Consider the following 15,172-nt stretch of genomic DNA (forward strand, 5'->3'; position numbering starts at 1 on the left):
CCCTGACAGTCTGTGTGAATCGGTGGGGGCAGAGGTGCACCTACAGACCCGAGGCCCCTGTGTGCACAGGCTGGGGAGCACAATGCGAGTGGCCAGCGCGGGCGGCGACGCTCCCAGAGCGGAGACCGCGCGCTCGGACGGCTGGGGCGATGCTGCCTGCTCTGATCCCTAACTCATTATTAAGCTTCTCGCTCTTTACAGACGCTCCCTGCGCCTCCCCCGCTCGGGGCTGCAGCGGCGCAGGCGCCAGGCCGAGCCGAGCGCCGAGCGGGGAGCGGGCGGCCGTGCTCCGGGCCGGGGTCCCGGGGGAGCAGGTGAGCGACCCGCGCCGCGCGGCCCCCAGGCCCTTGCGGAGACGCCGCCCGGCCGCGCTGCGCCGGCGCCCCCGCCTTCCCCGCCTGGCAGTGCCCGTCCTGCCTCTGTTGGCATCATCCCTCCTTCCCCTGCCTGGCATCCCTCCTCCCCCCTGCCTGGTATCTCCTCTGCTCCCGCCTGCCTGGCATCCCTCTCCTGCCTGCCTGGCATCCTCCTCCCCCCTGTCTGGCATCTCCCCCTGTCTGACATCCCCCTCCGCCCCCCTGGCCTCTCCCGGTACTCCTCCCTGCCTGGCATCTCTCTGGTCGCCCCAGTGCCTGACATCCCTCCTCCCCCCTGCCTGGCATCTTCCTTCTCACCCCTTCCTGGCACCTTCCTCTTACCTGGCACTTCCCCTTACCTGGCACCCCCTCCTCCCTGCCTGGCATCTTCATCCCCTCCTCCTCTCCGGATCTCTCCCCCACTCCTCACTCTCTTCCTCCCCCCCCCCCCCCCCCCCCCCCCCGCCCCGGCACATCCCCCACCCTCAGCCTGGTACCTCTTCCTCCTGCCCCCTTTCCTGCACCTCTTCCATGGCTGGCAGGCTCCCCCCTACCTCCTCTCTGATACTTCCCCCTGCTCATCTCTGCCTGGCATCTTTCCCTTCTTCCCCTACCTGGTACCTCCCCATCCTCCCTCCACCTGCATTTCCCTTCCTTCCCTTTGCCTGGCACTCTCCTGCCTGGTACCTTCCTCTCCTCCCTCATGTCTGGCACCTTCCCTCCTCCCTGATTGCCTTGCACCTACTCCTCCCCATCGCCTGCCACCTCCTCCTGCCTAGCGTGTTCCCATCCTGCTCCTGCCTGGCATCCTCTCCCTCCTACCCACTCCTCTGCCTGGCACCTCCCCTCCTCCCCCCTGCCTGGCACCTCCCCTCCTCCCCCTGCCTGGCACCTCCCCCCCACCCATCCTGCCTGGCACCTTCCCTCCTTCTCCTGCCTGGCACCTTCCCTGTCTCCACCTGGCACCCTCCTGCCTGGACACCTCTCTCCCATTCAGGTTGCCTCTCTGTTTTTAGCCTCCCTGCAGAGCTCCTCCCCCAGCACCCCTGGGCTGGTAACCTCTCCCCCCTTAGCATCTTCCACCTCTCATTGCCAGCCCTGCCTCCTCACACTTTTTTGGAGTTGCCTCCTGGCCAACACCACCTATGTGTGACCCTGAACCACTCTTATACTCGTAGCACCGCCTGGTCCTCGTCCCCCACACTTCACCTGCCCAAGGACTCCACTCCTGGGCTGGATCCTGACCCCAGCCTGTGGCTCTGCTGCTCACACAGGAGGGTGAAACCACGAAGGCCATTCACTCAGGGAGGGGCTGGCGTGAGCACAGTGGGCACATTAGGAACTGGCCTACTCCACCTGCCTGCCACCAGTGGGACTCCCTCAGGTGTCCCTGGGCTCCAGAAGCCATCCAAGACCATCCGGCTCCAGGGCTGTGCCCTGTACCTCCAATGCCCAGGTCCCCCTCCCCTCCCCTGCCTACTGCCTCCTCTCCCAGATTTGCCTCCCCTGCCGGGCCTGGGTCTTGCCTGGGTGCTCTGCTCTCTGTCCTTCCAGCTCAGACCTGCCACCTGGTCTCTGCTGGCTGCTTCCTGCTCTCACCCCACTCCTACCCTGTGCTCCCCTGCAGCCCTAGCTGGCCCTTGCCCGTCCCCTCCATGCCCATCCCATTCTACACACCTCCTGTTCTCTTTCTCAGACCTCCTTGTCACCGAGTTTGGTCCACCCAGCCAGCCCCCTCAGGCTCCCTTTCCTCCCTAGCCCTTAGAGGTCCATTTGGACTCTGCCTGTGGGACTCTGGGTCTGGCCTGCCCCTCCCACCACCCTCTTCTTTCAGATTCTCCTCACAATGGCCCTTGGTGCTACAGGTGCAGTGGGCTTTGGGCCCGGGCACCCAGGGGGCACTGGATGACTCCCCTGCTGCAGGACCCCGCCACCTATGACGCCAGGCCTTCAGCACCCACCCGCCGTGGTACAGGTAGGCACTGCCCCCCAAACCCGGGAGCAGGAGCCCTGGGACCCTGCTAAAAGGTGCTGGCCCTCGGCCCTCTGCCCTGAGCCAGACCAACAACAGTACTTCTTCTCATCTCCTCCGCTGCTACTGGGGCCATCCCCTACCTCCTACCCACCTAGCTGCTGGGGCCATCCTCCCACCCCCTGCCCCCCCTGTTGAGGCCATCCTCCCATCCCCCACTAGTAAGACTCCCCTACCCACTGCTGCTGGGGCCATCCCCCACTGCTGGGGCCATCACCCCACTCCCTATCCCTCCTGCTGGGGCCATCCCCACCTCCTATACCCCCTGCTGGGGCCACATCCAAACCCTGCTGACATCTTCCACCCTTGCATCACCTCTTCTGAGTGCCCCTCTCATCCTGCCTCCCTGGGTCCTCCCCATGAAAGCCAATCTGAAACAGGAACCTGCGAGCCTGAAAGCAGTGTTTGGTTCAGGTGAAAATGCTCCGGGGCTCGGACTTAGTTCATTTTCTCCCTACTCACAGACATCCAGACACATGCCCCCTCTAGCTTCACCTGTGTGTGTGCACATGTGCACGCTGTAGGCACACAGGTGCTCTCTGCTAGCTGGGGGGAGCCTGCAGATGCCTAACACAACTTGGACTCTAGAAACTTAGCCCCAAACATGCCTTGGCAAACCTCTAGGAGCCTTTCAGAACCCAGGTGATGGTTTGTTCTTGGCAGGAGGGGGAGGTGGTAGCAGCCTGTTGCATGGGCTCTGGGGGGGCCAACCCCGTGTTGCCACTGGGCAAGTCTCAGACTCAGAGGTGCTCCAGGTCCTTCATATGGGAGCTAGACCTCCCTGAGTGCGAGGAGCTTGGCCTGGCTTGTACCATATCGGTGCCCCTGGTCCAGGGGGGAGCCCCGAGGCCCAGGGTGGAGAGGCTGCCTGCCCGAGAGCCCCTGTACAGCTGTGGGAAAGGGCAGGAGCTGGGTCTGAGGCCTGCATTCTGGTCTGCGTTCCGCCTTCCCAGCTTCCCCAGTGGGAGTCTCCTGTGACAGGCGGGGGGCTGGGGGACCATGAGGTGTGAGGGACTGAGCCCCTGACCTCAAGACCTGCAGTCCAGCAGAGGGACAGACTTAGGAGAGCCCCCAGGGAGCACCACAGCAGACAGTCCAGGCCCCAGGGCTCTGAGGGGAGAAGCCTTGGAAGGAGCAGCATGCTGAGGGCTTTCAGAGGACGAGGGGCTGGGTGAAATGAGGGTGGCTGTCTCAGCTGCTCCTCCCTCAGCAGGGCAGAGGAACTCACTGCCCTGCCTGAGCTGTTGGGAAGGCCAGGGCCGCCCCATTCTCCTCCCTGCCACCCGTGGCACTGGCTGATGCCTCGGGCAGAATGGTGCTGTGGCCAGCTTTGGGGGAGCCTGGCGCTGTCACCTGAAGCTGGTCCAGGTGGAAGCAAATGCGATGCTTTGCAGGACAGTCAAGGCCCCAAATAAAGGTTCTGCCCTTTGCCCCACATCCTAACTGCTGCCTCAGGTTAAGTGTGGACCTGCTTGTTCCCCGGCTTGCAGGGGTTGGTTTTTGCAGTGCAGAATCCTAAAGAAAAGGTGGTGCGCTTTCTGGGCAACTCAAGTTTTCGTGTGTCTGAGGGTGGAGGCTTGCCCAGCAACTGGGGTCCCTGGGAGGTGCACTGGAGCCAGGGACCCCACGTGTGAGTCCTTGTAAATCGTGGCTGATTTGGGGGATACTGAGCTCAGTCCTAACCTGGCTCCCCAGCAGCAGTAGGTCGGTGCCCTGGGTTGATCCAGACCCTGCCTGAAGGAGTGATCACCCCGAAGATTGGGCAGCGGAGGCAGGGAGGTGTGAGAAGCTGGGGGTAGAGGTGGGGGGTGGCTCAATGGGTGGTGGGTATGTCTTAGTGACACCTGGTGAATTGAGTGAATTGGGTGTCCATCCTGAGGTTCCTGGGACCCTCTCCATCTGATGGACTTCTGATGGAGTATATGGTGAGGTGCCAGGGGTGCTGGTGAGGTTTCTGGCATCTTGTTTTAGAGCTGCATTAACATGAAATTGGGCTTCCTTCAGCATGTGCAGTCCCAGGCATGGAGCCGGCTTTGACGCTTGGCGGCTTGGGCACGTGCTGTCATTTGGATGCTGACAGGCCCTGTGCTAGCGTCTAGACAGCGTGGTGGCTCGAGCCCAGGCGTGCAGCAGCTGGAGGCTGTCTTCGCCCTGCGAGCTGGCAGTGTGATTGCAAGTGAGAGCTCGTTATTAGTGAGCGCTAAGTGGTGGAGGTAATGAGCTGGAGGTGTCACCAGGAGGGGGTGTCACGGGAAGAGGCATCAGGAGGTGTCACGAGAGAAGGCTGTGTTGCAGACATGTGGGATGAGTGAATGGTCCTCGGATTGGGCTGGATCCTGAGCCCTCTTGGATGACCGCACCATGGGTGTCACCCTGCTCCTGATGGGCACTCAGCTGCCAAATGCCTGGTAGGGGGCTGTGGCCGTGGCCCCGGTGCCCCGTGCTGGCAAGGGGTGTACAGACCCTTGGGTCCCTGGTGAGAACCCTGAGGGAGAGTGGTTGCTCACTTCAGCCTGGCCCGCCTCTTGATTTGATTCCCAAGCTGTGAAACCAATTTCTTTGTTACCTAAACTTACTTCCAGGAAATTTGAGAATGTGTCTTATGAGCATGTGTCCCGCTCATGCCTTTCCTGGAATTTACAAACTTGGATCGTCTCCCATGTCAACCTTCTTTCCAGACCGAAGAACATTCTGGGGCCCGAAGCGAGGAGCAGTGTACTGTGGGGAGGGAGAAAAGCAAAAAGAGGAAGACACAGGAAGATGTGCTTGTGACCCAACCTCTCTCCTGACAGGGTCCAGAGGGAGGGGCACTTTGCAAAGACCGGTGTAGTGAGGAAGTCAGGACGTCGGGGAAAACAGGTGGCAGCCAAGGGTGATGCTAGTGCATAAAACACAAACCCTGAGGCCCCAAGGGCCCTGAGACCCCTGAGAAGTCTCTCCTGTGTGATGACGTTGAGGGTGGGACACTGGGTGACAGAACTAGGCAGTGTCCCCGACAATACCATGGGTTTCCTCGGCCAAGGCAAAGAGCAACCCCATAGTCTACACAACCATGTATAAATATTGCTGGTCATGGTCAATGACAAGAGAAAAGTTAGAAGGGCTAGATGAAGACGTCGCCTTCAGGAAACGCTCTATGTGTTAATAGTCACAACAACATCTTTGAGAGCTAGCAGGCAGCAGGAAGGTCTATTTAAAATCGAGAATTCAGTACAGAGTCACATTCTTGGGGAATGGTAATACCCTGGTAGGAATGTAGATACCCCAACTAGCACATCTGCCCAGCAGGTGAGTGTGGGTATAGGGTGGGACCAGTCACAGTGGGTTCTCAGTGGGTCGTGAACCCATTGAGAAGTAGGCACGTGTGTCAGGGACATGTCAGCTTCATTACAGGGCCAGCCAGACTTGAACCTGAGGCCTGGACATAGCAGAGACTCTATACCCTAACTTGGGGTTGCTAATCTGGGGCATGAGAACAGGTTGAAATGGGGTCCCTCCTGCCAGCAGACGCAGCCACAAGGTCACGGCAGGCTGCAGGGACCAGCCCTGATGTGACCACCTGCTTGGCCCCAGACCCAGGAGAGGAACTTGTCCTGTGGATGTCAGACCCCCCACCTCAGTAGGCAGAGAACCCCTCCCATGGGGTGGGAAAGGTGGCAAGATTATTCCAGAGTCTTCGCTCCAGAGGAGCAGAGTAGAAATCTCCCCGTGAACACATGGTGACAAGAGCACAGGGTCCCCTGCACGGTGGAGGTGGGGCTGGCCTTCTTGCCAATGGCGACACAGAAGCTCAAGCCCAGACCTGGGCGTGACATTTGACCACCCCTCTTCCTTCTCCTCCCATTGGAACAATCATCTCTTCCTTTTATTTGATTTTATTTCCTAGACACATCTCAGTTTCATCCGCTTATGCCTCATGTCACCACCCTAGGCATGCCGCTGTCGTCGTCTGCCTGGACTGCTAGGGTAGCCACCCAAGGGGTGCCTCACTCTCAGTATGGGCCCCTCCTCCCAACCCCACCCCCCTGGCATAGTCAGGGTTTCTGCAAGACGGACCTGATCTCTTCTGTCTTCTGTTTCCTTGAGGGCTTCAAGCGCCTGCCCTCACTCAGGGCCTTCCCTTATGCTGTTCCCTTTGCCTGCAACACACTTCCAACTCCCTTCACCTGCCTAAATCTGCCCCTCCATCAAAACTTGACTTAAATGCCATTTCCTCAGGGACACTTTCTCCCTACCCTGATTAGGTATAAAGTCTCACCTTCTTATAGGTTATAGCAAGTACCAAAAATTTAAATATTTCATTTTAGTGCTCCTGAAAGGCACAGACTGCATCTGTCTTGTTCAGCACAATATGGAAAAATATTTTGTGAATGAAAGAGGTGGGGATGGGGATGGAAGGAGGTGGCTCTGACAGCTGATCTTAGGAGGACCCTCAGGGGCATCTGGGTAGCTCAGTTGGTTAAGCATCCAACTCTTGATTTCAGCTCGGGTCATGACCTCAGGGTCGTGGGATCCAGCCCCACGTCGGACTCTGTGCTGTGTGTGGAGCCCACTCAGGATTCTCTCTCTCCCTCTCCCTCTGTCCCTCCCCTGCTCTCTCACTTGCTCTCTCTTGAAGGAAGGAAGGAAGGAAGGAAGGAAGGAAGGAAGGAAGGAAGGAAGGAAGGGAGGGAGGAAGGGACAATCCTGAGATCTCTTTGTACTGTTGGCCCTGCCCTCTCTACACCCCTACAACCCAAAGGTGGGCCTTTTTTGTCTTTCCACCTTGACCTGCTGACACCTGAGCTGCTCTTGGTCCACGCCTGGGCATCAGTCCCTTTCCAAAAGGACCTATTCACCATATTCATAGACACTCCTTCCATATTTAGTTCTTTTTAAAAATATATTTATTTATTTGAGAGAGAGGTGGGGGGAAGGGCAGGGAGTGGGGGTGGCAATGGGAGCAGAGGGAGAGAGAGAATCTTAAGCAGACTCCCCACCGAGCACAGAGCCTGACACAGAGCTTGATCCCTCCAACCCTGAGATCATGACCTGAGCCAAAATCAAGAGTCAGATGCTTAACTGACTGAGCCACCCAGGTGCCCCATCTTTAGTTGTTCTTGTGGTGAGGAGAATCTTCCTTCCTGTGACCCTGGTCTTGCCCTCTGGATTTACAGAGAATAAACCCCATCTGCTTCCATGACATCTGACTGCCTTCAGACATGTGGCAGCAGTTGTCCACACTCCCTGGGCCGCTCTCAAGAACATTCAGGTCTGGCTTCCTCACATGTCCCTTACCTGGGGGCCTGTGCAGGCTGCTCACGACTTTGGTGCCCCTGGGAGGGCTGGAGGCCAGTGGGGCTGCCCAGTGCTGTGAGACAGACTTTGGGGCTCCCAGATGTCCATGGGAAAGTGGGCTCTGGCCCTTACCTGCGAGGCAGATATGGGAAGAGGCACCTGGTCCTCTGGGCCTCCGTGTCCCGTCTGTAAGGTGGGATTTGATGCCTCTTCTATAAAGATCCAGTGGGGGAAAAAAAAAAAAAAGATCCAGTGGGAAGCTAAGTATTGAGCACTTAGCTCAACATCCAGCAGGTGATGAACGCCAGAGTGCCCCTTGTCACCTGGTGGGTTAATATGGGATGCTCAGTGCTACCGTCTGCACTGCCATGTCCAGGTATCATCTGTAGACCCTGTTTCCATGTCACCCTGGGTTCTGGGCCCAGCTTCCACCCTCACCCCCGCCGTTCCACTGTTGCCCCATAAAGGCCTTAGAGTCTGCAAGAAGCCCCTGGGCCTTCTCCCCTTGCTGAGGACTCTATTTTCCTTGCTCCCACATCCTGAACTCGGGTGCAGAGTTACCTAGTTCACTTCCCCGCCAGCAGCCCTCCTGCAGCCTGATGCCAGCTGCACATCTAAGGGCCCTGCCTTCCTTGCCTTTAATAAAGTTTTGAGTTGGAAATAGAAAGTCAGCTGGCAGTAAAAAAAAAAAAAGCTGGCAGGGTGGAGGAGAGAGTCCCATGGTACCCTGGCTGTCCTGGGCTGTGAGCAGATCGGATCCGGATCTGAATCTGGTGTCAGCAGTGGAACTACAGCAGGAGCCCTGGTGGGTGGATGGGCTGGCTTGCAGGAGGGGCCCCAGCAGCCCAGTGGCCAGAGGAGAGGGAGGAGAAGCTGAACTCTGGCTCTGTCTACAGACCCCACCCTAGCCCACCCAGCAGGAAACATTGTTTTGCTTTTGTGCCTCAGTTCCCTCTTTGACCCTCTGCCACCCCACCACCATCTTAGGCTGGCCTCTTCCTTCAGGAGAAAACCATCTTAGAAATCCTGTCAAAGGACAGCTCTGGTGGCTCAGTGGTTTAGCGCCACCTTCAGCCCAGAGTGTGATCCTGGAGTCCTGGGATCGAGTCCCACATTGGGCTCCCAGCATGGAGCCTGCTTCTCCCTCTGCCTGTGTCTCTGCCTCTCTCTCTCTCTCTCAATGTCTCTCATGAATAAATAAATAAAATCTTAAAAAAAAACAACAACCCTGTCAAAAAATGCCCGTGTTGGGTGGACTGCAGCCCCACTTGTCCAGACTCCCCCTCCCCCACGCCCTCTGTTCCAGGTTCCACCTCTCACTTCTTCAGCAGCCCTGAGACTCCAGAGCAGCCCCCTCACCCCCCACCCTGGGACGGAGAAGAGCCAGGCAGGCCCCGGACAGAAGAATAGCAACCAGTGTTGATTGAGAGCTTATGGCAAGTTTTAGGAACGGTTTTAAGAACCTGTCATGGTTTAGCTGATTTATCCTCACCACAAGGCTATGGGGTAAATGCCAGTATTATCACCATCACTTTCAAGATTAGAAACTGAAACAGAGAGAGGTTGAGTGACTCCCCAATGGTTACCACATCCAGCCCTCAGAGGTATGCGGTGACCCAAACCACAGCGGCCCTCAAAGAGGCAAAGTGGCCAGCCCTCTCCACAGGTGCAGGCCAGCCCCTAGTACCCCAGCACCTAGGCCCAAGGTCAAAGGCTAGTTGATTTGGTGCTCAAAGCTCACATCATTTATATTCATTGCTGGGCCCCCAGGGCTTTAGAGTTTGCAACCCCCAAAATGAAGGGTGTGATAAATCAGAGAGGTCCTGCTGCTTCACCATGTACAGCCCCTCCTTGATTCCATCATATTGTTTCCAAGTGTATCTGGCTTGTGTTGCCAGATTTCCACGTTTTTTTTTTTTTTTTTTAAGAGATGGAAATCAGGCTTTTTATGTGAAATCTCTCAATTTTTAAGAATTTTATTTTATTTTTAAAGATTTTATTTATTTATTCATGAGAGACAGAGAGAGAGAGGCAGAGACACAGGCAGAGGGAGAAGCAGGCTCCCTGCAGGGAGCCTGATGTGGGACTCGATCCCAGGACCCCGGGATCACGACCTGAGCCAAAGGCAGATGCTCAGCCGCTGAGCCACCCAGGTATCCCTCATCAGTGAATTTTAAACAGAATGCTAAGATTCTTGTCAAAAACTTGAGGTTCCTCCCCCAGGTTGAGATGGGGATCCCAGTGATGTGCTGCTAATAGGAGGGACTGGAGGTAGAATCCCCCGTTGTCAAATCCCCCTCAAAGTTTGAGTTTTATTTTATTTTTTAAAAGACTTTATTTATTTATTCATGAGAGACACACAGAGAGAGAGGCAGAGACACAGGCAGAGGGAGAAGCAGGTTCCATGCAGGGAGCCCGACGTGGGACTCAATCCCGGATCCTAGGATCATGCCCTGAGCCAAAGGCAGAAGCTGAACTACTGAGCCACCCAGGAGTCCCAAAGCTTGAGTTTTAAACCCAGAGCGGTGGCTGGTGAGGCAATTCAGGTCACCTTTGACAACCAATGATGGGGGCGGGGGATGCAGTTTGATGACAAGCTGAAAAGAACAGTGATCTTGAGGTCAAAACATGGAAGTTTGAGTCCTGTCTTGGACACCACCAGTTCCCTGTCTGGCTCTGACAGAGTCAATCATTAACCTCATATTCCTCATCTTGAAAATGGGCATAATAACATTCAGCCCTTTAACTTCCTGGGATGTTGAAGGAACCACATTAAATAATGCATCCTGCTCTATGGAGGCTACAAAGCTCCATAAAGATGTATGTGCTACTTCGGAGGTGTTTGACAAAGCCTCTCAAGTATCTCGAGCGTGACACATAAACGTGGGCTGGATGCAGTAGCGTGCTGGTAAATATTTAACAACTGGCTCTTGACAGGGTGGGAAGGGGGAGCTGAAATCTGATTTGTATTATTTGCCAATCTCCATGGTATAAATACTCCTACCATGGCTGATTTTAAACTACCAACATCTCTGGATGTTACTACGATCGAGTAAATTGGCTGCCAACTGGAGACTAAGCCCAAAGGTTGTAGGTTGTCTGGAGAGAGGGCTTTGTCTGTCTGTCTGCCTTTTCCAGTACATTCAGCATCCACTTGGATGAAGAGAGGTCATGCTCGTGGATCTGTGATGGATGAGCAGCTGGTAAGGATGGCAAATATATCAGATCACCGAGCTGAGATTCAAAAGATCTCAAGCTAGAATGATGGGCTGATTCCTACGAGATGAATATTGACAGGAATAAGTAAAAGTATCCATTCTTGAGGCCAAAAAGGCAACTTTAGATGGAGGGGACAGGAGGCACGTTTCAGCACAGAGTACACAGAGAATTGAGGTTTTAATTGATGGCGAGTTCACCAAAAGTCCAAATTGGAATGGGATGTTTAGCAAGGAGTGATATGCTGTTAACAGTGATGACTACGTTTGGGCCCCTGTGACTTACAGAGAATTCCCACGTGCGTCCCCTCAGTACTGTTGCTGTTCACAGTAAGCCAGGGATAGAGGTGGAGTGGTGGCGTGTGCCCATTTTAAAGATAGGCAGACTGAGGCTTAGAGAGGTTGACACAACTTGGCCCTTTTGTACTGTCAACCAGTGATGGAAAAAAGTCTCAAAATCAGGTGTTCTGGCCCCAGGTTTTGCCCTGTGTTTTCTCCTAAGCCTGTTGTTCTGAGTGCTGTGCTTTTGGAGGCTCCGGGCAGACTGGGGATGTGAGGGGGCAGGCTGGTAGCACCTGGACTGGCAGGCAGGTCATATGAAGACCAACACAGGAGTAGAGAAAGCGGGGTTGAGAGGGATGGGTTAGTTTCCTAAGGCTGCCAAGGTGTCAGCTGGGGTTTGGGTTCCTTCTGAGGCTGTGAGGGAAGATCTGCCCCAGGCCTCTCGCTCCGTGGCTTGCAGTCAGCTCAGACGGTCTTTCCCAAGTCGCATGTCTCTCCTCTGTGTGTATCTGTCCCTGTGTCCTGATTTCTCCTATTTTATGACACCAGTCATATTGGATTAGGGTCACCATAAGAACCTCATTTTAACTTTATTACCTTTGTAAGGACCCCATCTCCTAGTAGGAACACATTCTGAGGAAGAGGGATTAGGACTCCCTCCCAACAAATGAATTCAGACAGGGAGACACAATTCAAGCCCTGCTGGGGATGGTGGTGGGGACGAGGATGGGGGAGTGGGGGAACTTGAGGGCGCCTTCAGAATTTGGAGCATGTCTTATGGAGGAGGAGGAATATGAGCTCTAGGGAGCCAGAACCTCTAGGAGGTGACCCAGGCTCATGCCTACCACAGGAAGAACCGAGGTCCCCGCTGCCACTGAGTCGTCCCTGGGGCCCCTTGGCCACTGGGACACCAGCTCCTCACCCGGCTGTAGGGGTTGCGGAGCCAGAGGGAGGCTTTGAGCCCTCTGTTCTCACAGGTACCCAGGCATTCGCCAGTGTGCACCAGTAGAGCCTCTCAGCTGGCTGCACCCCTGCCACTGCTCCTCGCTAGCTGCACCTGCCCCCTCTGCCAGAGTTTGGGCACAGCTCCTCGGGATGCCCCCAGCCATGGCTGTAGCTGCTGGCTCCTCCACAAGGCCCACCCCTCTGAAGAGGTAGCTGCTGGGGGCTGAGTGCCTCTTTTCCCCATAAAGAAGCCCAGAGTTTCAGAATGGGGCGCACGGTGCCTGCACCCCTCTCCCCCTGCCAGAGCAGCAGCTGTCTTGGGGCAGGATCTGACGTGAGCCTCCCACCATCTCCTTGCCTTCCACCCCACGTGTCCCTATCCAGTCCTCAAATTCATGGTGTCCTGTGGGGCTGAGGCTGTGTCTTGGGGGTGGGTGAGCAGCCCTTCACACTGGGGCTGCCCCAGAGCATCACCCACCTATGGCCTGTGGCTAGGACCACATGGTCTGGAAGGAGGCATGCACTAAGGGAGTTCTTTGGAAGCTTCTGTGTCTCGGTGAAGTGAAAAGCCAGGGCCTCAGCTGGGAATGAGGAGGGAGATGAGGAGTTGGTGGTTGAAGGGGAGCAAATGTGAAAACTCGTGTAGGGAGCAGAGCGGGAAAGAGTGTGCGTGGATCCCTACTTTGCACAGTAGGTGCTCACTAAACATGTGTCAGGACGGGACAGCAGAGGAGTAAGGGGACAGGTGCGGGAGGAGGCCCTGCTTCCTCCGGATGCCCCCAGCAGCAGCTCCTGAACCTCATTTTCTCTCTTGGCCCAACGGATGCCCTTATGAATTCTTCTTATATGTGAGTCCAGTTGCTTTGTCACTTCTGGTGGCTCCTGGATGTCTTCCTTCCCTCATTTCCTGCGGTCCTGACCAAGTTTCTGGGATGCCTGCACAGGCTTCCCATGTAAGACCACCCCGAGTACCAATGCCACTTGCCACACTCAAGGAAGCTTCCAGTGGTTGGGGAAGAACCCAGACTCCGTGAGGGCTCCTAGAGCCACTGTAATTAGACACTATGAATAATTAATTGCCAGGCTGACCCCTCAGTGGTACCCTCCATGGTACATCTGACTGTCCCACAGCTGGGGGCTCTGAGGGCCTCCTGTTGTCATCAGTCCTAGGTGGGGATTGTTTGACAGCAGGACCACCAGGACCCAGAGCAGAAGGCAGGGAAGTGGCAGCCTGAGGCTCAGGTGGGCTTAGCATCAGGAAGCTAGTAGCAACAGCGACTGTTATGACTTCATTTTAATCCTCACATTTACCCGTGAGTCAGGTGGAGGGCGCTGTCTTGAGGGCAGGGAGGATGAGCCTCGGACAGGTAAAGTAACTTGTTCAGAGTCATGAGCTAAGCGTGAACCCAGGACCATCAGACTCTAGACCTGTGGTTCTCCACCCAGGGCAAGTGCACCCTCCAGGGACAAAGGACAGTGTTGGGAGATATTTTTGTTTGTCACACCGCAAGGGGAGGTGTGAGGGGCATGCTGGTAGAATTTTCTGGATAGAGGCCAGGGATGCTACCGACATCAAACGATATGTAAGACAGCCCCCACAAATAAAGAATTATCCAACCTAAAAGGTCAGAGGCTCTAAGGCTGGGAAGTCCTGTTCTGAAGTCTAAGCTCAGAGTCATCCCACTGTGGTGCCTGCAGAGACCCCACCCAGGGCAGTGGGTTCAGGGCCTGGGGGAGGATGGGACCCCAGAAGACTAGAGTAATGGGTAGGCCAGGAAGGCCTCATTGTCACAGCCCTGTCCCAAGACAGACTAGGTTGCCATGGCCAAACCAAAAGCCCCAATCTGGGAGCAAGGGCAGGGGGTCAGGGCTACCTGAGAGGAGCTACCTGGAGGGGGTTCATTATGGGGTGGTGGGCACCTGCTGGCCTTATTTACAAAGGATTGTGGAATCAGGGGCTAGGCACCAAGCAGGTCCTGAGACCATCCTCCTCTATCTTCTCCCTACTGCCTGCCCCCTGGTGAATCTTCATTAGGCCTCTTGGCCATCACTACAGGTCTTTGAACCCAGAAGAAAAGAGTAAATAGGGCATTGTGTGGGGACACCAGAGAGGCTGAGCCCAGCCCTGACTGTGAAATCCTTGATCATAGACCAGCTCAAAGACCATCTCCTGGCAAGCCCACACATTTTTTGCCCTGTTCCCCCAGGAAATCTACAGTCCTCCACACACAGATGGAGTCTTTAGGCTAAGTTAGACCCTCTGAGTCCAGACCTATGGTCACCCAGTGGCAGCAAGAAGAGGACAGGCGTCAGTGAGTGTCCTCGAGTATCAGGGAGTGACAGTGAGCCAGGGTCTAGAACCCTCAAGAAATGGGCACCGGATGTGGGGCTAAAGTGCAGAGCCAGGGCTCTGGAAGCAGCAGCAAGGGGCAGAGAGGGTCCTTACCCCACCTCGAGGCCTGTGGCAGGATTGCTCTCAGAAAAATACTGCCACCATTAGTGGTGGTTTCTGGAGGGCTTCTCTCACAAGAAGGCAAAAAGGATGTTCACAGAAGTGGCCAAGCATATTGGAAATTTTATTTTTGACAGACCACACAGTAGCAGGGCTCAGGTTGGGAGCTGGGAGAGGAGGAGAGGCCTCACAGAGCCTTAGGAAGCTGAAGATGAAGCAGAGGGGAGTCCAGGGCCTTCTGTGGGGCCTGACACAATCAGGGGAGATTACACAATGACAGGAAGGCAGGTGCACTCAAGACAGACCATGGAGAGAGATGGAGTGTCGTGTTAGGAGGGGAGGGGCAGGGCTCTCTCTCCCCCATCCATGCAGTGTGATGGTGCCTTCACCCTGTGGGCAGGGCCCACCCTTGACTCCAAATGGAACCAAAGATATCTGGTAGACCAGGTCCATGTGATGCTTCCATACATGTTTTATCTGTACATCCCACTGCCAGCTGACATTTGGTTTAATTTCCCCGAAACATTCTTCAAGGAAATGTACACAAATTTTTCCTTTGGCTCATTTTTCTTGACTCAGGTGACATCCCAGACCTCAGAATACAGTGGTCAGC

At 55.6% G+C, this 15,172-nt stretch overlaps 1 protein-coding gene across 2 annotated transcripts in view; it reads left to right on the forward strand.

Annotated features, from left to right (window-relative positions):
- Positions 1-200: 200 nt before the first annotated feature.
- Positions 201-15,172, forward strand: part of SMARCD3 (SWI/SNF related BAF chromatin remodeling complex subunit D3) — a 30,181-nt gene continuing 15,209 nt past the window's right edge. Inside the window, exons 1-2 of one of the 2 annotated variants that reach the window (XM_077849638.1) lie at positions 201-314; positions 2,191-2,331. In XM_077849638.1, the coding sequence (XP_077705764.1) occupies positions 2,293-2,331 (39 nt within the window). In that variant the 5' untranslated portion in view covers positions 201-314; positions 2,191-2,292. The remainder of the gene's footprint in view (positions 315-2,190; positions 2,332-15,172) is intronic. The other variant, XM_077849639.1, reaches the window with a different exon arrangement.

This window comes from Canis aureus, chromosome 15 (genome assembly GCF_053574225.1).
Source record: "Canis aureus isolate CA01 chromosome 15, VMU_Caureus_v.1.0, whole genome shotgun sequence".
NCBI lineage: Eukaryota > Metazoa > Chordata > Mammalia > Carnivora > Canidae > Canis > Canis aureus.